Source organism: Jaculus jaculus, chromosome 1 (assembly GCF_020740685.1).
Source record: "Jaculus jaculus isolate mJacJac1 chromosome 1, mJacJac1.mat.Y.cur, whole genome shotgun sequence".
In the NCBI taxonomy this organism is placed as follows: domain Eukaryota; kingdom Metazoa; phylum Chordata; class Mammalia; order Rodentia; family Dipodidae; genus Jaculus; species Jaculus jaculus.
The window spans coordinates 298,998,097-299,021,745 of record NC_059102.1 but is presented as its reverse complement, the minus strand read 5'-3'; the positions used below and the strand labels follow the sequence as shown (position 1 = coordinate 299,021,745).

At 39.7% G+C, this 23,649-nt stretch overlaps 1 protein-coding gene across 3 annotated transcripts in view; it reads left to right on the top strand.

The window, feature by feature from the left end:
* The window catches only part of Ralgps2 (Ral GEF with PH domain and SH3 binding motif 2), a 141,390-nt gene that overhangs the window by 33,096 nt on the left and 84,645 nt on the right, over positions 1-23,649 (top strand). For all 3 annotated transcript variants that reach the window (XM_045141935.1, XM_045141933.1, XM_045141934.1), the window contains exons 4-5: positions 1,582-1,632; positions 21,375-21,458. In XM_045141935.1, coding sequence (XP_044997870.1) covers positions 1,582-1,632; positions 21,375-21,458 — 135 coding nt within the window. The remainder of the gene's footprint in view (positions 1-1,581; positions 1,633-21,374; positions 21,459-23,649) is intronic.

Here is a 23,649-nt window from a genome sequence, read left to right as displayed (position 1 = left end):
ATGTCCATTATCTCTCTCTTATAAATAAATATCTTACAAAGTATTAAGGCATTAATGGACTATCATGAAGGGTGTGTAGAAAATCTTTTTAACTTACATAAATAATCAGTGACTTGCATTTTCATTCTCTTTTAACTTCTTAACAGATTGATTTACATTGATTTTTCTAAAATATTAATTAATTAATTAATTTCTTCATTTGAGAGTGACAGAGAGAGAAGTAGGCAGATAGATAGAGAGAGAATGGACATGCCATAGCCTCCAGCCACTGCAAACAAACTCCAGATGTATGTGCCAGCTTATGCATCTGGCTTACGTGGGTCCTTGGGGAATTGAGCTTTGAACCAGGGTCCTTAGGTTTTACAGGGAAGCACTTAACCACTAAGCCATCTCTCCAGCCCTACACTGATTTTTCTAATATTGAACCACCCTTGCATTCTATGAATAAGCTTTGTGTGGTCATAGCATGTAATTCTTTGATATATTGTTGAATTTTTAAAATACTTATTTGAGAGAGACAGAGAAAGAAACGGGGGAGAGAGAGATTGAGAATGGGCACATCAGGGCCTATAGCCACAGCAAATGAATTCCAGTTACATGTGCCACCTTGTACATCTGGCTTATATCGGTACTGGGGAATTGATCATGGTCCTTAGGGTTTGTCAGGCAAGCACCTTAACTGCCAAGCTATCTCTCCAGCCCTCAATTTTTTTTATATCTAAAACTATAAGTGAGATAGGTCCTTAGCATATAAAGTTTGTAGGCATAACATATTGCCTTTAATGTGGTCCGACTAGTTTTTATTTTTTTAAGGCAAGTCTAGTAGATAGCTCCCCTCCCCCCCTTTTAAATGAAAGCTAGGGCAAGAGCAAGAGATAGAGAATTGGCACTCCAGGGCCTCCAGCCACTGTAATTGTTACATGTACCACCTCGTGCACATGTGTGATTTGTGCATGTATCAACTTGCGTGTCTGGTTTACATGGGATCTGGGGAGTCGAACATGGGTCCTTAGGCTTTGCATGCAAGTGCCTTAACCACTAAACTCTCTCTTCAGTCCACCATTACTTTTTATGTAGTCAAGGAAATCTTTTTTTGTTTTGTTTTTGTTTTTCGAGGTAGGTTCTCACTCTAGCTCAGGATGACCTGGAATTCACTATGTAGCCTCTGGCTGGGCTAGAATTCATGGTTATTCCTCCTACCTCTGCCTCCCGAGTGCTAGGATTAAAAGCATGTGCTGCCATGCCCGGGTAAGGAAATCTTTTTATTGATATCAGATCTTAAGTTACTACTTGAGGAATGACTAAACATCATAACAAGAACACTGTTTTATGAAGCATACCTTACTTTTTAATTTAGACATATATTGACTACCCCCAAATATAAGATTTGCAAACTTCCTTTATCTAATGAAGATACAAGTTAGAATGAGATGATTAGAAATAATTACATTTAATGGTACCAGGACTAAAATTTCATTTTACTCTTAAGTCTTTATAAAATTGAATATTTTTAAATTTTGATTGTTTTATACCAGAGTTTCAAAGAAATTATAATTTTGGTTTTTAAAATTTGTATTTCAGGGTCAGATAACACTAATGGATGTCCCAGTATTTAAAGCTATTCAACCAGATGTAAGTAGTTTTGAAAATGATAAATCTAGTGTCCTAAATTAAGATGTTTTAAAAATGCCATTGTTTCCTATTAATTGTTGTGTTTTAAGTTTGTAATGTAACTTGTCTATGTTATTCAGGCCACAGAAAATCATACAGCATTCACAACAGTACATTAAGTTATAAATGGAATATTTGAATCATTTTGGTTTTGGCTTCATTAGTGAAAGAAAGAATAAAATTAGAGAAGTTAAGTGATTTACTTATGCTGTGAAGCTTTTTAATGGGAAGATGGATATTATAAGCTGTTGATACCTCATATCACTAATCTTCCCTTCTACCTTATTTTATGTAATGTGACTATGTGTTGGCAGTTTATAGGGGGGTATCAAGGAGCATATTTTTTTACCATTAAAAAGTGGGGCTAAACTGGGTATGGTGGCACACGCCTTTAATCCCAGCACTTGGGAGGTAGCAGTAGGAGTTCAAGGCCACCCTAAGAATACGTAGGGAATTCCAGGTCAGCCTGGGCAAGAGTGAGACCCTACCTCAAAAAAAAAAAAAATGGGGCTATTTCCTACTCATAAGCAGGGGTCTGTGTGTGTACGCGCGCATGTGTGTGTCTGTCTTGAGTATTCCTGTCATTCTTACAGACTGCCTTTGGGAATATTTCCAATTTACTTATGAGGAGACAATGGCAGTTAACTTTTGCACACAGCTGTTTTAATCTATTTTCTATTTTAAGTTTAAAAAAAAAAGAGGTTTATTTAGATTATTTTTAAAGACTGAAAGTCCAGGGTCAGAAGATTCTATCTGTTGGTTCTCATGTAAGGGCCCCAGTGGCTGCCTCACCACATGGCAGAGAAATGGAAACAAAAATGACTGTATGTAGCAGGGGCTAAGCTTGGAGTGTTGGATAGTGGCCCACTCTTGAGAACTAACTCACTGTCCTCCCTAGAGTACTATTCCCATGGTCTAACCATCTTCCACAAAAAGCCACCTCTTAAAGTTTCTGCCACCTCCCACCTCCTGACACTACTTTTGGGAATACATTCAAACCATATTAAATGTACCAGACACTTTCTTATTGCTGTGAACATATTCCTGACCAGAAGCAATGAAAGGGAAGGAAGGAGTTTATTTTGGCTTATAGTTTTTTTTTTTTTAAGAATTTTCTTTATTTTTTTTTATTTATTTGAGAGAAATAGGTAGAGAGGAGGACAGAGGATAGGTGCACCAGGGCTTTTAGACACTGCAAATGAATTCTGAAAGCATGTGCCACCTTGAGCATCTGGATTACATGGGTCCTGGGGAATCAAACCTGGGTCCTTTGGCTTTGCAGGCAAGTGCCCTAACTGCTAAACAATCTCTCCAGTCCTGTAGCTTTGAGGGGAAATTTTGTGGTGGGGAAGGCAAGGCAGGCCAGCTCCATACATGGCAACCAGAAGCAGGAAGTAAAGCATGAACAGGAAGTGGGTCAAAACTGTAAGACTCACTGCCCCCCCCCCAGTGACCCACTTCCTGTAGCAGTGCTCTAGCCCCTAAAGGGTCCACCACTTTTAAACAGGACCACCAACTAATGCCTAAGCTCGTGAATCTCTGTGGGACATTATGCATTCAAATCATACCACCAAACCATAGCAGTAGTTACGTGTTTGAGCTGGCTTTCACATTCTACTAGCAGACCATTTCCCCACTCCTACCAAGTAAGAATATAAGTAAGATTTTGTACTGCAAAACAAAGCCATTGAGAATCCTGAATTAGAACTATCAAAAGAAAGATACTGTTTTTAGTTCTTTTGGGAATAACACAGTTTTTGTTGTAATATATGCAAATCTGTAATAGTCTGAACGCTATAATGACTTAAGGTTACATGTACATCCTATGGGATGTAAACAGTCATCATTTCAAGTAGGTTATGGATGGGGTAAATTGTTTGTTATCCATTAAATGAAAGGTATGCCAAAATGATTACTGAGACCTTGTCATTTCCATAAGCCTCTGATTTCCTCACTTTCTCCTGTATCTAATTTCCTATAAAAGAACTGTTAGTAGTAGAAAAAGGAGCAATATATAAATAAAGCACAAATAGAAAAAAATAATATAAATGACAAAACTTAGATATCCATCCTTTATCTCCCTGAACAAAGCTAAAATTTAAAAAAAAGAATGAATTTCTTAACAAAAGTCATATTTTTTGGCCCAAAATTCAGTTGTCTAAGACATTTTTCCTTTTTTTTTTTTTTTTTTTTTTTTTTGGTTTTTCGAGGTAGGGTCTCACTCTGGTCCAGGCCAACCTGGAATTAACTCTGTCATCTCAGGGTGGCCTTGAACTCATGGCGATCCTCCTACCTCTGCCTCCTGAGTGCTGGGATTAAAGGCGTACACCACCACGCCCGGCTACACATTTTTCCTTTGACTAAACTACTCTTACTAAAGCTATTTCACTTAAGAGTAGTGGTTCAGGTGCTTGCCTACCTGCAGAGCCTAACACCCAGGTTTGATTCCCTAGTGCCTACATAAAGCCAGATGCACAAAGTGGTGCATGCATCTGGACTTTGTGTGCAGTGGCTAGAGGCCCTAGTGTGTCAATTGATTCACTCATGTATTCATCTATTGTTTCTTTCTCTGCATGCTTGCAAATAAAAAGCATGCCTTTAATCCCAGCTGAGGGTAGGAGGCTGAGGTAGGAGGATTGCTGTGAGTTTGTGGCCAGCCTAAGGCTACATAGTGAATACTGGGTCAGAGCAAGACCCCTACCTTGAAAAAACAAACAATCAATCATAAATAACAACAGATTGATGGTAACCCATGGAATTCTCATGTTATTTTATACAATTGCCGTTTGTAATAGCCACATTATAAAGTAAGAAGTAGTAGGTGAAATCAACGTGAGTGATTTTTATTTTACTTATTACTTTATAACATCCAAAATATGACAATTTATCATTAGTATAAAAATTATTAAGGTATCTTTTTTCTGTATTAAACCTTATAAAGCTTATTATTTCCAAATAGATTTTTAATTACTCAGTGTCTTTATCTAGAGTGACTTCTTTTCAGGTGCTTAGTAGTCATTTATGGCTAGGGGTTAAACATTGTACGTCTACATTACTACCTGAAGACATGAACTTCACAGAGAGAGAGTAGTATAGGGGAATCTGAGTTTTATACAGAATAATCAGAAGTGCTTCACTTCGATAGGCAGAGATCTCAGACGGTGGAAGTGCACACCGTAAGGGCACAAGGGCATTTTGGAAAAAGTATTCCAGGAAGAATCCCGGTGTGTGAGCAAGTGTGGGAGGGCTTGCACAGGAAAATGAACAGCAGAGTGATGCGAGGTCGGCATGAGGCCTTGAAGACGGTACACTGATGCAGATGGGGAGCCATTGGGTTTTGAGCAGAGCTGTGACATTTCCTGATTTAAGAGCACTGACTGTTGGCTAGGCTGTGTGGGAAAGTGAGCATACACGGAGAAGAGGAGCAGTACCGAGGAACTAATCAAGGATTGAAGTAAGAGAGGAAGAGAAAGTAAAAAGTGGTCATATACTCTTGTGTGCAAGAAGAGTTAATGATGACACCAGAGATCTTGGTGTTTACATTTTGAGGTGGAAAATTACAATGTTCACAGAGAACATGATATACAGCGCAGTCCTGTGGAGCAAATTAGAAGAACAGATGTGCAGGAGCAGAATTTGGCTTCGGACATGTTTAATTTTACATCCTCATTAGATTTCTCCAAATAGAAGGTGAAGTTAAACATATGTCCTGGCATGTAGTTTTAGTCTAGGCAAGAAATAAAAATTTGGGCAATATCAATGAAGACACGTTATTTACAGTGTACTTTTGGGAGCAGCAGAGCATTTGTTTAGCATGCACAAGGTTCACTAAAGTAAATAAAGGGAGTAAAGTATGGATGAGATTATCTAGACAGTGCAAAGAAGAATCTGTGTAGGAATATGAAAGTGGCAACAGCTGGTTATTTAGAAAACTAGTGTGGTATTGATGAGCCAAGTGAAAGTACCACCTCTGAGTAGGACAGATTGAGCTGTCAGGTAGCATGTTTTGTTTATTTTGTTGTTTGTTTTTCTAGGTATGGTATCACCCTAGCCCATAGTGACCTGGATCTCACTCTATAGTCCCAGGCTGGTTTCAAACTCATGGCAGTCCTTCTACCTCTGCCTCTCAAGTGCTACCACACCCAGCTTGGTATATGGTTCTTAGAGTTTTGATGGTTGCTTGCCTCTGTTGTTTTTAAGCTACTTGAAGGCAGAGACAGGCCATTTTTGCATACTATTTTGTCTGGCTTATAGTGAGAGCTCAGTACTTAGAATGAGAAAATTAACATAGTGTTTAATAAATGGTTCCTTCTTTTCTTTCTTTTTGTCTGTTTTTATTCTTGTATTTTTAAGAATGGCCATGCCAGGGCATCTAGCCACTGCAAACAAATTGCAGACGCATATACCACTTTGTGCATCTGACTTAGGTAGGTAATGGGGAATTGAATCTGTGTCCTTAGACTTTGTAGGCAAGCACTGTAACTGCTAAGCCATCTCTCCAGCCCTCTTGTATTTTTTTAAAGGATTTTTTAAATGTTTTGGTTATTTATTAGAGAAAGGGCACACCAGGGGCTCTAACCACTGCAAACTAACTCCAGACACATGTACTTGTATATCTGGCTTATGTGGGTGCTGAGCAATTGAGCCTGAGTCCTCAAGATTCACAGGCAAGCACCTTAACCACTAAGCCATCTTTCTAGCCCCTCTTTCTTGTATTTTCAAGTGATCCTGGGGATTGACCTCAGCCTTGTACATGTTAAGCAAGCACTCTACTACTGAGTGCTCAGTAAACTCTTTTTCCCTATTCATTTTTTTTATTTTTTTAATATTTTTAATTTTTTTTTAAATTTGAGAGCGACAGACATAGAGAGAAAGTCAGATGGGGGGGGGGGGAGAGAATGGGCGCGCCAGGGCTTCCAGCCACTGCAAACGAACTCCAGACGCGTGCGCCCCCTTGTGCATCTGGCTAACGTGGGACCTGGGGAACCGAGCCTCGAACCAGGGTCCTTAGGCTTCACAGGCAAGCGCTTAACCGCTAAGCCATCTCTCCAGCCCCCTATTCATTTTTTAAGGAGGAAGAGTTTGTTTTAGCTCATGGTTTCCAAGGGTTCCATCCATTATGACAGAGCAGAGTCGCTCACATCATGGTTGTCCAAGAGGCAGAAAGAGGGGTGCCAGTGTTCTGTAAATTCTTGCCTTCTTAATTTCAGTTACTTGAACATTTATTTTAAAGTCCCTTGAAATATATGATGAAATTTTTTAGTATCAAAATAACTGGATCAAGGAGCTAAAATACTTTATTATTTTTGTTTTAGTTTTGCCATTTATGAATTGTGCCATTAATACATTGCATTTCTCATATTTGGCTTAATTTTATTTTAAACCTGGAAGAAGGGCATATGAAGCACCTACTTTGTAGATCTTTGAGAAGGTCCTGGAACTAGGTGACTTTGGAATAAGAGCTGCAGCAGTTAAATGTAGTTATAAGGTTGTAATAATTCTAACCAAGGGACTGGAGAGATGATTCAGTGGTTAAAGGTGCTTGCTTACAAAGCCTGGCAGCCAGGTTAGATTCCCCAGTACCTACATAAAACCAGATACACGAAATGATGCATGCATGTGTCTGGGGTTTGTTTGCAGTGAAAGGAGGCTCTGGCATATCAGTTCTCCCTTTGCTTATAAATAACAAATAAAAGTATTAAAAAAAAATTTCAAGCCAGGCATGGTGGCACATGCCTTTAATTCTAGCACTTGAGGCCAGCCTGAAAATACATAGTGAATTCCAGGTCAGTCTGAGCTAGAGTGAGACCCTACCTATCTAGAAAACAAAAGTAACAACAACAAAAAATTCAGTCAAAACTGCAATTGAGGGACAAGCCACTAGTCAAATGTTTATAGATTAGTGGGGGTGGAGGTCTGTCAAATTGGCTAGAATGTAAATTTCCCAATAATTGGATCCCTTGTCTGCCCACTGGTGAACCTAGAGTAATACTTGAAATTGAAAAATGGCCATTCTAATGTTTCATTTCCTATAGTCTATAGGCATACCATTTCTTCTTGTTTATCATGCTTGAAATCTTTTCTGCTAAAGTCTTTTTCATTTTTTCTTTTGAGTTTTCAAGTTAGGATTTTGCTGTAGCTCAGGCTGACCTGGAATTCACTATGTAGTCTCAGGGTGGCCTTGAACTCATGGTAATCCTCCTACTTCTGCCTTCTGAGTACAGGGATTAAAGGCATGTGCCACCATGCCCAGCTATAAAGTACATTTCTTAACAATGTAATATTTATAAAGTAAGATTCTGTTGACATAGGGTTTTTTTCCTTTAATAATTTAGAATATTTTCAAGTTTCTTTTGTAACAATGAATTCTCTTTTGCTAAGAGCAGAAGTTTAGCTGGAAGAGTCTAGATAGTCATTAATTTCTAATATGATTTTAGGTATTAAGGTAAAACTCAGTTCTAATAAAAGTCTTTCTCCCATTTTTTTATATTCATGGATCTCCTCAGTATGAGTTCTCTTTCTATCATGAAATTTATTTTCTTTTAGAAAGCTCTTCCACCCTCATAGGGCCTCTCCATGAGTTATTTTATGTTGAAGAAGCCTTGATTTAGTTGGAAAGTGTTCTCTGTGCTAGTACATTCATCAGATTTAGTGGATTTGGCTGTCATGGATTCTTTGATGGTACTACAAAGTTTTTATTTCTTCTGAAGTTGTTGCTCTGCCAGTGTGGTTTCTTTTCAGAGTGAGTTTTGTGTCATTCATTTCAGGGTCAGTTATGACAGGAAGGTGGGTAAGAATCCAGGTTTCTCTTCGGTAGTGTTTCCCATAAAATTTGATTAAAGAATGAATTGTGTTTGAAATCTGTTACTGTCTTTTCCCTGGCCAGTGTTTGCCTCTTACAAGGTTTTCAGCGTGTTCATAAACTGACAAGCTTTATCTGAAAGACTTCTAACAGGTTTACATTTAACAAAGAAAATTCCTCACTATAGTTTCAACCCATTGCAGATTTAAAATATATGTATGGAAACAAGCTGTGTCTGTACTATACTTGTACCAACTCTCTTTGTTACTAATCTCTAAGCAATGTAGGATAACACATGGTGAACATTCTTAATGTGAAGATATTAAGGATATGGGTACATTTTGATTTCCTGTCTTCAGTTTAGAAATGTTCAACCAGTCAAGTGTGCAGATATTCCAAAATCTGAAAACTCCCAGATATAAAGCACTTCTTGTCCCAAGTCTTTCAGATGTAATAATCAACCTGTATAAACAAAAACATCAACACTTTACTGTCAATGGGACTATAAATTTGGTTAAACTGTTTACAGCTTATTCAACAACATGTATTACCTAAAGCATTTTAGGAAGGGATAAGGATATGCTTGCACTGACATATCATGTACATTTTGTAAAGTAGTATATGTAATATAGAACTGCTTTAAAGTACAAGGGAAGCTATGTGTAGTTTATATGCAAATTCAGCAATTTTTGTAAGGGTCCTGGAATTAGGCTCTCAGTAGATACTGAAGAAGCTTCATATCAATTAATAGGTATTAAGTACAAAGAATAAGTAAGGCCCTCCTGCATACCTGAGAAGCTATAGAGATCATGGGAAAGCACATATAGTTAATTACGAATCTTACTATAATATTTCTGAAAATCTTACTGTATTTAGTTACTTTTGCATTGCTGTGACCATATATCTGACCAGAAGCACCTTAAGGGAAAAAAGGTTTATTTCAGCTTCATTTCAAGGTTATAGTCTTGTCATTGCAGGGAAGCCACAGCTGCAGGACCATGAAGCAGCTGGTCACCTTAGGGCCACAGGAAAGAAGCAGGGATTGAGGAGTACTGCTGCGCAGCTAGCTTTCTCCTGTTTTTAAATTTCTTTCTGTTCTGTTCTTTTTTTCTTGAGAGAGAATTGATGTGCCAGGGCCTCCAACCAGTACAGTAGGACTCCAGACACGTGTGCCATCTTGTGTACACGTGTGACCTTTTGCACTTGTGTCATCTTGTACATCCTGCTTAGGGGGATCTGCAGAGATGAAACTGTCTTGAGGCTTTGCAGGCAAGTGCCTTAACTGCTAAGCCATCTCTCCAGCCCTAGCTTTCTCCTTTTTATTCAGTCCAGAACCCCAGTCCATGGAAAAATTAGGATGGCTCCTCCCATCTAATTAAACTAATCCAGAAAATCCCTCAGTGACATTATCACAGACTTGTTTCCATAATGATTCTGAATCTTGTCACATTGAAAGCCATCACACTTATTAATGAAGCAATTTTTACAAGATCTGTAAAGGACTTCCTCTGTGCAAACCTTTTTGTGCTTACCAACAGATTAGTTTTAGCAATATCCAAAGTTCTAATACCAGGAATATTTTTATTTTAATTTGAGACAGGGCTGGCCTCAAACTCAATGGCAGTCCTAAAAGCATGTACTAACTCAACCAGTGTATTTTCTCTCTCTTTTTAAAAAATATTTTTTTTTTTTATTTATTTGACAGAGAGAAAGAGGGACAGAAAGAGAGAAAATGGATGTGCCAGGGCCTCCAGCCATTGCAACAAACTCCAGACACATGTACCATGTTGTGCATCTGGCTTACATGGGTTCTGGGGAATCAAATCTGGGTCCTTTGACTTCGCAGGCAAGTGCCTTAACTGCTAAGCCATCCCTCCAGACCATGTATTCTCTTTTAATGAAAGTTATCACTGCATTAATAACAAAATGTAAGAAGTTGGCCTGGAGGGTTGGCTTAGCAGTTAAAGCACTTGCCTGTTAAGCCTAAGGACCCATGTTCTCTCTCTCTAAATCCCACATAAGCCAGATGCAAGTGCAAGATCGTACATGCACATTAGGTGGCACATGCATCTGGAATTCAATTGTAGTGACTAAGGCCCTGATACACCAATTCTCTTTCCTCCTCTCTTGCTCTCACTCTTGTTCACACTCTCTAAAAAAGAATGTAAGCAGTCATGACATCAGTGAGAGAATGGAAGATAGCAAAGACATGTAATTGGAAACTTACTATACACTGGAATAAACTAATTGTTGTGTTAGAAGAAAGATGCAGCTGTTTTGTTGTTTTTTCCTATAGCTGCACAGTGAACAGTAGTATGCAGTAAATGTAGAACAGTAAAGACATTAGTAAGTATATAGAGCAGTGGTGACAAGGTAAAGAAGAAAGTTGTCTTGGAAAGTAGGTATGACAATGGCATCTTCAGAAGAAGATAGCTCTTGTCCTTATCTCTGCTCTCATAGAAGCAGCTTTACCATTGGAAGGTGTATTAATTGCCTTCTTGTTGCTTAGACAAAATTCACTTTAAGGGAGGAAGGTCTTACTTCGGCTTACAGTTACAGAGGGTAGAGTCTATCATGGCACAGACAGCATTGCAGGAGCAAGATGCTGGCATCACATCATCAGGGAGTAAGTAGAGATGAACTGCAAGAGGTGGCCTATAACCTCCAGGCCTGTCTCCAGTGACACACATGCTCCACCTCCTAGAAGTTCCACAACCTTACTTGAACAGAGTCACCAACTGGGAGTTAAGTATTCAAACACATGAGTCTATGGGGCATTACATTCAAAGACCACAAAAGGTGAAGGGTCAGGGAGTATGAGTACATTAGAAAAGAAGAGTATTTTTAAGAACTATTTATTTGAGGGAGAAAGTAGGCACACCAGGGCCTTCTGTCACTGCAAATAAACTCCAGATGTGTGAACCACTTTGTGCATCTGGCTTTACATGAGTATTTGGGAATTGAACTCAGGCTGTCAGGCTTTGTAAGCAAGTGCCTTTAACCACTGAGCTATTTCTCTAGCCCAGGAATGAGTATTTAACTTATTAGTTGCATAGTTTCAAACTATATTTGGTGAATTAAAAATGTAGAGCATGTGAAATTTCATCTGTGGCAGAAACTTCTTTCTTTACATCCTCATAGACTGGATACAAATGGATATGCCATATCCCTTTAAAGCTTTCCTGTGGAGCTCAAAGATGCCCCCGCAACAGTTAATTTTCACCTCAGGATCCCCTGTCCCGGTCGTGGTTCCCACTCCAAGTCTTCTTGATTCATTACTTTTCCTTTTCTCCTTTAACCTCTGTCTACATGCTGGTCTATATTGGCCTTTTTTCTTCTTCTATCTATAGGTATCCCTACATCATCACCCTTAGAACAGTCCTTTTAAGAGTGTTGGAACCTACAAGATGAAATTTAGATCAAGAATTTCACTTTACAGATCAAACCTACAAGACGTAAGAGAAGCTGTGACTCCTGTGCATAGTGTCATTCTCTCATAGGGTAGGTGGTCATCAGTGGTGGGGTTTTGCCTTCACATGCGCTTTCAAAGTCATACATCTGGAAATTGGGATTTTGATAGCTCATGATTTAAAATTAATTCATGCATATTCTTTCAGATACAATTTTAGTAGCTATTAAGCTTATCTTTATATATCTGAGTTATTCTCTTTACTGCCTGTGGTAGTTTGAGTATGATCATTTGAATTTATGCCCCATAGCCTCAGGCGTTTTATTAAAATTGAGCTTGTAACGTAGGTTTTCAGCCACTGGGCTGGAGGAGGTGTCACTAGGGGGTGGATCCTTAAGATGTGTTTAGGGGTGGACCTCCAGTCCAGTCCTGTAAGGCGTGTGGAAAACAGTTTGATTTCTGGTGTAATGACTGTTGGTTTCTCTCCGCTTGGATCTGTAAAGGGGAGTCAGCTTCTTTTGTCATTGATGGAACTTCCCCTGGATCTGTCAGCCTAAAAAATAAACTCCTCCCTCCCCATAAGCTGTGTCTGGTTGGCTGTTTGTTCCAGCAGTGGGGAGCTGTTGCAGCAGTTAAATTGGTACCGGTAGTGGGGTGTTGCTTCACTGAATCTGACCATGTGGATTTTGATCTTTTGGAACTTGTGTGCTAGGGGGACATGGAAAGACTTGGTACTTGTGACTACAGAAGTCTTACAGAGCAATAAGCCAACTTTTATGGGCTGTTCTTCTGAGAGTTTAAAAATGCCAAATACAGAGAGAATTCGAGACTATGAGGGCTTTGCCTGTGAACTTTCAAAGGTGAAAGAGAGAGCACCGAGAATTTTGTTGGGACTGAACTACTAGCGTAAAGGCTGGCTGTGTTCTTCTATCCAAACTCTTATTAATTTGAGCAAGGTTGAATTTAAAATTAATGGACTGGCGTACTTGGCAGAAGGAATAGAACTGAAAGATGTGTGATTTAAACTGGGAAAAATCCAAACAAGTTTAAAGTTAGAGGTACAGAGATTGATTTTAGGTTGCTTAGAACTACAGTTGTTATAGATTGTCACCATTAAGGGTGGGCCACTGTCCTACATTGAAACAGTGGGAAAGATGCCTGAAGGTGAACTCTACCCAGGAAAGGCTCAGTAGGAATAAAATACTTTTAAAGGGTTTTTTTTTGTTGTTGTTCAATTTTGTTTATTTATTGGAGAGCAACAGACAGAGAAAGAGGGAAGGAAGGAAGGAGGGAGGGGGGGAGGAAGAGAGAGAGAATGGGCATGCCAGGGCCTCCAACCACTTCAAACGAACTCCAGACACATGTGCCCCCATGTGCATCTGGCTAACATGGGTCCTGGGGAATTGAGCCTCGAACTGGGGTCCTTAGGCTTCACAGGCAAGCACTCAACCGCTAAGCCATCTCTCCAGCCCGGAATAAAATACTTTTGAAATGAGATGACTTGAAGAAACCTGTTCTTCTAGGTCACAGTTTATTTTCCCCTTGAGTGGACAAATGGGCTGTGCTGCTGCTTACCTGGTATAGATTTTGGAACCATGAAAAATGCATGGAAATGGATATTAAAGTGGACATGGTTTCAGGTGCTGCTGCTGAGGCGCGGCATGTGATTCAGGGTGATGTCTCTCCATTTAAGGCTAAAGAGGCCATTGTGTGGAACTGTAAAGATTGACTGTAGTTTACAGTGGAGACCTAAAGAGGTTTTGGATATACCAGGACTGTGCAAAGGCTACCAAGGAGTGCTGTTGGCTTAGGATGAAAGTTTTTTCCCAGGCTACTCAGCCCAGCTGGAGGGGTAAAGTATAAATCCAAACTGTCATCCACCACTGATTATAAATATTGAACTTGAATATTATTATAGATGTTTGATGTTTGCCTACTGGCTGTTGATTTTGCATTGTTCCAGTCTCTCCTTGTTATGCTTTTTTGCCATGGAAATATTAACTCTCTGGAACTATGTGTTGGAAGTATGTAACTTGTTTTGATTTTACAGGACTCACAGCTAAGAGAGTCTTAAATCTCAGATGACATTTGGGACTTTGGAACAGTTAATGTTGGGGATCTTTAAGTTTGGACTGAGTGCAGTTTGCATTGTGATATGGTTATGAGTCTATGGAGGCCAGGGACAGAATGTGGGAGTTTGAATATGATAATTTGAATGTACGGCCCTATAGACTCAGGTGTTTTACTAAAATTAAGCTGCCCAGCTGGAGGAGGTGTCACTGGGGGCAAATCCTGGAGTCTAGCCCTAAGGTGTGTTTGGGGGCAGATCTCCAGTCCAGCCCTATGAGGTGTGTGGAGAGCAGTTTGAGCTCTGGTGGTTCATGCTTGCTTGTGGTGCTGACTGTTGGTTCTCTCTGATTGGATCTCTGAATGGGAGTCATCTTTTCCTGCTATTGATGGAATTTCCCCTGGATCTATAAGCCTGAAATAAACCCCACACTCTCATAAACTGTATTGGGTTGAATATCCAGCAATAAGGAGCTGACTACAGTACTGCCTCAGTTTAAATTGCAGGTTAAAAGTATTGGAACAGGGCTGGTGTGATGGCTTAGCAGTTAAGGTACTTGCCTGCAAAGCCTAAGGATCCATGTTCGATTCCCCAGTACCCATGTAAGCCAGATGCACACGATGGTGCATGCAGCTGGAGTTCATTTGTAGTGGCTGGAGGTCCTAGTTCATCCGTTCTCTCTTTGTATCTATTGATCTATCTATCTGCCTCTCTCTCTTTTAAATACTTTTTTTTTTTTTAATACTGGAACAAATTTTATTGTGTGTCAAGGCTGCAATGTTTCATTTAGCCTTTGCTAAGATGGCAGCTTATTTACATAGAATACTCAAACAGCCCTCTGTATTCTTAAGTCAGACCCTGAAAGAGCATCCTATGAGGCACGTAGTTTACTTCAACTGTGTGGTGAAGTATGATAGGTTTCAGCATAGGATCTCTTGTGACTGGGATAATAATCTGTCAATATAAAAATGATAATTGTGGAAGAATATATTTCTTACATTGTATTCTAGACTCAGAGGAATAGCCTAGTTTGAGACAAAAAAAGATAGACTATAAGGGAAGTTTTAAATTTTCTATTTCTCTCTGAGGAAGTTTGATAATTTTAGTCTGAAATGATCTGACAGTACATAGATTAAGCAGGAGAAAAGCCAAAGGAGTATTTAGTATATGCATAATCTCAGGAGCCATGTACAACATATGAAAATGGCTAGATAATTGACTTTCACATACTATATTGCATTATACACAAAGGAACAAGGCCTTGGAGGTTGAGTTAGTGGATGACCATCAAAGCCTGTTTTGTTATGTAGACAAGTTTTCAAGGGAGCACCCTCTCCCCCCAGAAAACTGCTATAGTCATCTGCCTGGGCTAAGTGTTCAACTGCCATTCTCTTCTATCTATGCAAAAGTTTGTTATAAGCAGAAAAGAGATCTTTGGCAGGGAACATCTGTCTCCATTCTGTGTACTTTACTAATGTAGCTAGGTTTGAAAAGAAAGAAAGAATGAAAAGAAAAAATTTAGACAGATTTTTTTTTTTTTTTTCTGTGTAGTAGTAGCCCATGCTGATTTTGAACTAATGGCAGTCCCTCTGCCTGCTAGGATTAAACTGATGCATGCCACCATGCCTGGAAAAAAAAATTAAAATTACTTTCTCTCTAACAAATTAACAAATTTTCAAAACTATTCTTAGTACTGTAGAGGTCTGGAATTTCTCTGAATAACCAACTTGAAATATACTAAAGTATATTTGGTTTTTTATATTTATTTTGATACTTCTTTTTTTTTTGTTTGTTTGTTTTTTGAGGTAGGGTCTCACTCTAGCCCAGGCTGACCTGAAATTCACTATGTAGTTTCAGGGTGGCCTCGAACTCACGGCGATCCTCCTACCTCTGCCTCCCAAGTGCTGGGATTAAAGGCGTGTGCCACCACGCCCGGCTATTTTGATACTTCTTAAGACTAGGAAAAAATATTTTTATTTCACCTAAAGAAATTAAATGGCTGTTAGAGAGGCAAAAAAAAAGGGGGGGGGTTGGGTACAATTCCTTTAAGGCCAGGTATCTGTAAATGCGGTAAGGATTTAAGAAGAAAGTGGTGAGCTCATGGAGTCTCAGTACAATGCTGGCTTTGTCATCTGTTAGTGGACTTGGGTGGTGGGCATTTTTTAATTGTTGCCTCTTAAACATCTTGTTTTGGTATAATTAGATCTGCAGAAAGATGTAAAATAGTAATATTCACTATTCACAGATAGTTGCAAAACTGTTGCATAAAAATCCTATTCTTTAAAAAATTGTTTATTATTTTTATTTATTTGAGGGCAACAGAGAGAGAAAGAGGCAGATAGAGAGAATGGGTGCGCCAGGGCCTCCAGCCACTGCAAATGAACTCCAAATGCATGCACCTCTTGTGCATCTGGGTTACGTGGGTCCTGGGGAATCTAGCCTTGAACCAGGGTCTTTAGGCATCACAGGCAAGTGCTTAACCACTAAGCCATCTCTCCAGCCCTAATTATTCCTTTTTTTATTATTGACAACTTCCATAATTGTAGACAATATCCCATGGTAATTTCTTCCCTACTCACACTTTCCAGTCCTATTTACTGCTTAATCACTTTTTCTCAGCTGTTATGTCTTAACTGCAACACAGTAACAAAACCAGGAATCTGATAGACCCATGCCTGTGCATTTCTATAACATACCTTCAGACTTCAGACCACAGAGCTCTCCCTAGTGCATCCCTTTTACAGAGCTACCGAGTAGCTCTCCCTCTTTCTTGTTTCCTTTGTTATATGAGATAGACTAGTGATGGATCATTATTTCAAAAAGAGAACTGCTGGGCTGGAGAGATGGCTTAGTGGTTAAGGTACATGCCTGTGAGCCTAAGGACCCAGGTTCAATTCTGTAGGTCCCACATAAGCCAGATGCACATGGTGGCACGTATTGAGTTTGTTTGCAGTGGCTAGAGGCCCTGGTATACCCATTCTCCTTTTTTTTTTCTCTCTTCCCCTTCTCTCTGGCACAAGTAAATAAATAAAAATAAATCTTTAAAAATAAAAAAATAAGCCGGGCGTGGTGGCACATGCCTTTAATCCCAGCACTCGGGAGGCAGAGATAGGAGGATCGCTGTGAGTTCGAGGCCACCCTGAGACTCCTTAGTGAATTCCAGGTCAGTCTGGGCTACAGTGAGACCCTACCTCAAAAAAACCAAAAATAATTTCAAAAAATTTTTTAAAAGCCAGGCATGATGGCACATGCCTTTAATCCCAGTACTTGGGAGGCAGAGGTAGGAGGATCTCCATGAGTTCGATGCCACCCTGAAACTACATAGTGAATTCCAGGTCAGCCTGGGCAAGAGTGAGGCCCTACCTTGAAACCCCCCCCCCCCAAAAAAAAAGGGCAGGGGGAACTGCTGTGGTCTGTAACAGAAATTACAGCCTTAACAGAAAGCACCTTGTCTTTTCATGTTTTTTTTTAAAATTTATTTATTTGAGAGCTACAGACACAGAGAGAAAGACAGATAGAGGGAGAGAGAGAGAATGGGCACGCCAGGGATTCCAGCCTCTGCAGACGAACTCCAGACGCGTGCACCCCCTTGTGCATCTGGCTAACGTGGGACCTAGGGAACCGAGCCTCGAACCAGGGTCCTTAGGCTTCACAGGCAAGCGTTTAACCGCTAAGCCATCTCTCCAGCCCTTTTCATGTTTTTTAATTGTTAGCTTCTTAAGAATGGAGCGCTCCAATGGCATTTTTACCTGTTTACTCCCACATAGTATGTCTGTACATCTCCCTTCTCTCCTCCCTAGAATTTCCAGCAGTTTTCTTTTAAAAAATATTTGTTTATTTATGCACTTGCGCATGTGCTTGTATGCTTACATGCATGCGGAGTGGTTTGCCATGATCTTTTGCTGTTGCAAACAAGCACCAAAGCTGGTGCCACCTTTTCACCCCACTCTTCTTGGGCAGCTTGGGAATTGAACCCAAGCCAACAGCCTTTGCAGGCAAGTGTCTTTTAACTGCTGAGCCATTTCCCCCAGCCCATCTAGCAGGTTTTTTAAAGCGAGAAAGCATTTTTCTATTGTATGAATTACTTTGAAGTGTTCTGAGAATGGAATATATTTTCAAAAGAAAATTAACCTTTCTGCCTTGAGGAGTCAGGAAAGCATTATAGGGAATGGAGATATAGCTCACTGTAGAGCCCTTAGCCTAACATGCCCTATGTTCCATTCAGCACCACAAAAGAAGAAAAGCATTAGCATTTTTATTTTATTTGTGTGTGCATGTGTTGCTCATTCACTTGTTTTCTTGAGACACTCTCACTGAACCAAGAGTTGTAAGTTTGGGTCAGGCATGGTGTCCATAGAGCCCCAGAAGTTCTCCAGCCTCTGCTTCCCACAGGGCTGGGGTTGTAAACACATAAGGTGATGTCCAGCTGTTTACACGGCTGCTTTGAGTACTGGGGAGTAGCACTCAGGGCAAGTCCGGCTCCTTAATGCCCATGTGCCAAGTGCTTTTTCCCTCTGAGCCATCTCCCCAGCCTTTATTAACTCTTTTTCTTTTTAAGTTCATTTTGTGATGCTTTATTTATTTGAAAGACAGAGAGAATGGTGCGGGCCTCTAGCCACTGCAAACAAAGTCCAAGTGCATGTACCACCTTGTGCATCTGGATTTTGTGGGTACTGGGTAATTGAACCTGGGTCCTTAGACTTCGCAGGCAAGTGTCTTAACCACTGCACTATCTCTCCAGCCCCAAAGAGTGTTTTTTTTTTTTTTTTTTTTAATGTAAAAGTGAAGTTAGGGCCAGAGAGTTGGATTAGTGGTAAAGGTACTTGCCTGTGAAGCCTAAGGACCCAGGTCCCCTTTCCTAGTACTCAGGTAAACCATATGCACAAGGTGACACCTGTGTCTTGAGTTCATTTGCAGCAGCTGATTGCCTGGTGGGCTGATTCTCTCTCTCTGCCTCTCCCCACCTTCCCTTCTCTCCCTTCCTCCTCTCTCCTTGCAAATAAATAAATAAATTTTAAGTAAAACTATAGTTAGGCATGTTGGCACACCCCTCTAATACTAGCACCCAAGAGGCTGAGCAATATATAGCAGTGCTGTCTCAAAAAAAAAGGGGGGGGGAGCAGCCTGAATATGATATTTATGCTCAATGGAAAATCACTTGCCTAGAATGCACAAGGAGCATTCAATCCCTAACACTATGTTTCCAAACTAGAAGTTACTACTACTATTGTCTAGATTTCATGATAAATCATGAATTTTGATTATATATAAACTTGAAAACTATATTGATAAAATAATTCAATGTTTGTGGATTTAACCCTAAGAATTTTGTCCTAAAACACGATGTTTTTATGTAGTTAAGGGTGCTGTGATTTATAACAAAATATTTACTCACAGTCTGTTGTTGTTAAAGTCATTGCCATGTAATTTTATGTTATATATTTACCACTAACCATTTTCTGTCTAGAGGGGGATTATATGAAATAAGCATGTATCTCACCATTCTTAGAGAATTGTTTTTTGTTTGTTTTTCGAGGTAAGGTCTTTCTTCAGCCCAGGCTAACTTGGATGTCACTGCATAGTGTCAGGGTGTCCTCAGACTCCATGGCAGTCGTCCTACCTCTGCCTCCTGAGTGCTAAGATTAGAGGTGCACTCCCACCCTCAGCTTCTATCAGTGTTTCTTTCACTGATATCAGAATTTAAAGTTAGTATTTACTACCTACAGAGCATTCACTGTTTATTTGATTTGTGGAAGCAGTATTTGTTCTTTTTGTTTGTTTGTTTTTGTTTTTTGAAGTAGGATCTCACTCAGGCTGACCTGGAATTCACTCTATAGTCTCAGGGTGGCCTCGAACTCACGGTGATCCTCCTACCTCTGCCTCCCGAGTGCTGTAATGGATTAAAGGATGCACCACCATGCCCGGCTTAGTAATTATCTTTTTCTCAATTTCTCAAGCCAGAATTAAGGAGTCTTAGTACTTCTGCATCCTTTGTTTTTAACTTATGCTGTGTAAAGTGGTGTAAATCTAACTCTTACTGAGTTCTTTCTTCAGTCCACAATATTTTGAACCTGTTACTCTTTTTTTCAATATCCACTGATAGTGCCTGAGTGGAGAGAACATTTTGTTTTTTTGTGGAGTATTACAGTGTCATAACTATTTCTTTAATGTCCTGATTCATCATTTCTTTTCATTTGTGACTATTCTAATTAAAATTGTATTGAAGACAGTTCATTACCATGTTTAAGAAGACACATAATAGGACAAATTTCAGTATAGAACTCCAGCCCAGTGAGCTCCACAGTTCAAGCCTCAGCTCCTGAGTCTCCTTTTTGGAGGAACTTAAGTACATTTTTCAAATAGTGTATCTAATGTTTATCCAATGCTGAGAATTGTACACAGGGGCCCATGCATGCTGAGCAAGTGGTCTGCTGACTACCAGACTACATCCTTAGCCCCTTTCCCTTTTCGTAGTTTGCTAGTGTGTTTTCATCTCGTGTCTAGCAAGGTAATTTGTTTTTAGGTGTATCTATTAGCTCTTGGAAAAGAGGTGCACGTTGGGAAAATTCTTGGGAGATCCCTTCAAAAAATATGTATAGTCCTCCTTCATATTTCATTTTTTTGTTAGAAAAAAATTCTGTAACTTTGAAGGCATGTTTTCAGTTATCTAATAACTTACTTTTGAAATACCTGGTTCTTTTTTAACCCTGTTTTTCCTCTGTTTGGTCCTTTTTGTTGCTTTGTTTGTAAATTTCTTTATCTCTAATGTTCTGCAATTTTTTGTTTGTTTGTTTGTTTTTCGAGGTAGGGTCTCATTCTAGCCCCAGCTGACCTGGAATTCACTATGGAGTCTCAGGGTGGCCTTGAACTCACAGTGATCCTCCTACCTCTGCCTCCTGAGTGCTGGATTTGAAGGTGTGCACCACCATGCCCGGCTTGCAATTTTTTTATGTTATGCTTTGTTCTCAGTTTTTTTTCCTACTTAATTCTATTCTCAAAATTCAAATCTTTTGCCCTAGAGGTATCTTCAGATAATAGAAGTCATTAGCTATCAGTTCAAAGAATGAGATGTTAAAAGAGTTGATTGTGGGGGCTCTGGGTGATTGGATAGGCTCAACAGCTTTAATCTTCACATATGTTGTGAGACAATCAACTTGCATCATCTCTGGATCTTTCTTAAGTGTTCACATATCTTTAGAAGAGAATCCAGCAATATTCTGCCTATGGGTGTGCCTAAGTAATTTTACTATTGTAGCCTACTAATAAAATTTACTTTTATGATTTTACAGAATGATTGTCAGATACTTGTATGGGTTCTTGTAAAAGTCATTCCTGAAAAGATCACAAGTAGTCTTGAATGTTTATATTTTTTAGTATCAAAAACTTGACTATTTCTTATATTTAATTTATACTTAATTTTCCAGGAGCTTTCAAGTTGTGGATGGAATAAAAAAGAAAAATACAGTTCTGCACCCAATGCAGTAGCCTTCACAAGAAGATTTAATCATGTGAGTTCTCTCTCTCTCTCTCTCTCTCTCTCTCTCTCTTTCTCTTTTTCCAGGATTTTTTTTTTGTTTTTTTTTTTTGGGTGGTGGGAGAGTTGGTAGATTAAGATAGGGTCTCAAGTAACTCAAACTGGCCTTGAACTCTTGATCTTCCTGCTTCTGCCTTCCAAGTACTGGGATTATAGGCATGTACCACCATGCCTACTGGCTTTTTTAGCAGCCCAAATATTTCTGGCAAATCTTAAAGAAAATTATTATTCAGATAAACTATATATTATTATTAATTAGGGTCACTGTGTTTTATAATAGAACTCTCAGAATCTATAGGTTTTTTAAACTTTATTTATGTGAGAGAGAGAGATACAGGCAGAGAGGGAGGGAGGGAGGGGAGAGAGGGCACGCTAGGGCCTCTAGCCACTACAAATGAACTCTATATGCATGTGCTGCATTTGGCCTATATGGGTCTTGGGGAATCAAACCTGGGTCCTTGGGTTTTGCAAGCAAGTGCTTTAACTGCTAAGCTATTTCTCCAGCCCAGAATCTTAGGTTTAATTTCACTTTTTAGTCCTATATTTAGGTATTCTTCCATTTATAAATCTCATCTATTATTACTTACTATTTTTTATGTTTTACTTGATTTGAAACTACTTACTATAAATGGAACATGGGCACAGGTAGCCATAAAGCAAGTGTATGACATTGCCAGACACATATATTTATAATCAGCATTTGGATAGAACAAAACACAATCTGGCTGCCCTACAAACTTCCCCAGTGGTCTCCATCCTAGTCACTTTTTTTCCTCTGAAAGTAACTGTTTTCCTGGATTTCATAATAGTCATTATCTTATGTTCTTATATTTCTGTTGCCTAAAATTTGGAGCCTAAAAGCTTGGTCTTGCTGATTTTATTTATTTATTTGACAGAGAAAGAGGGGGAGAAAGAGAGAGAATGAATGGGCACACCAGGACCTCCAGCCACTGCAAACGAACTCCAGATGTGTGTGCCCCCTTGTGCATCTGGCTAACATGGGTCCTGGGGAACCGAACCTGGCTCCTTTGGCTATGCAGGCAAACGCCTTAACTGCTAAGCCATCCTTCCATCCCATCTTGCTGATTTTTAATTTATATGCTTAAGACATTTGATCTAAATTTTCTCCTTTATCCTTTTTCATTTATTTTTAAAAAGTTATGTATTTGCACATGGATGAGGGTGATGCCAGACCTGTTACCACTGCAGATGAGCACTAGACGTTTGTGCCACTTTTTACATCCTGCTTACATAGGTGGCTTGTGAATCAAACCCAGAATGCCAGGCTTTGCAGTCAAGTACCTTTAACTACTGGGCCATCTTACCAGCCCCCATTTCTGTTTTGCATGTGTATATACTGCATATGGTACACAAATGTATTTGTGCAGATGTGTGTACCTCATGTGCACACTTGCAGAGGCCACAGGAAATGTCAGAGGTCTTCCTCTATCACTCCTTCTCTTTGTTTCCTTGAGATGGGGTCTCACTGAACACAGAGCTGCTGTTTTTCAGGGAGCCTCAGTTCTTTGGTCTCCATTCACTGTGGAGCTGGGGTTGTAGGCATGCCATCTGACCTCTCTGGCCTTCATGCTTGTGTTGAAGTGTTCTCACCCAGTGAGCCCTCACTTTACTATTTTTCTGATGAGGGACCCCAATGTTTGACTGTATCATATTCTGTGTTAACTGCAAGCTAAAAGCTGGTTCCAAAGAGCTGATAAGGTTTAGTCACATTGGCAAGTGTTGTAGTTACGTTTGCATTGCTGAGAAAAAAACATCTGTTCAAAAGCAGCTGATAGGAGGAAAGGCTTTATTTTGGCTTAAGTTTCAGGGGGAAGCTTCATCGTGGCAGTGAAAGGATGGTAGAGCAGAGGCTGGGCATCACTCCTCTCCACAGTGGAAAATAGCAGCAAGAGAATGAGCCAGGGAGTGCTGTCTATAACACCCCTAAGCCCACCCACAGCAACACATCTTCCTCCAATAAGTTCCCTCTTCCCAACTGACACCAGCTGGGGACCAAGCATTCAAAACACATGAATCTGTAGGGACCATCTGGTTCAAACCGGCACACCAAGAACATATATTACATTGTATTTCTTTATCCAGAGTCATGTAATACCTAGTTGTCTCTTTTTTGATGTTAGCATGTTTTTTTTAGACCCAAACTG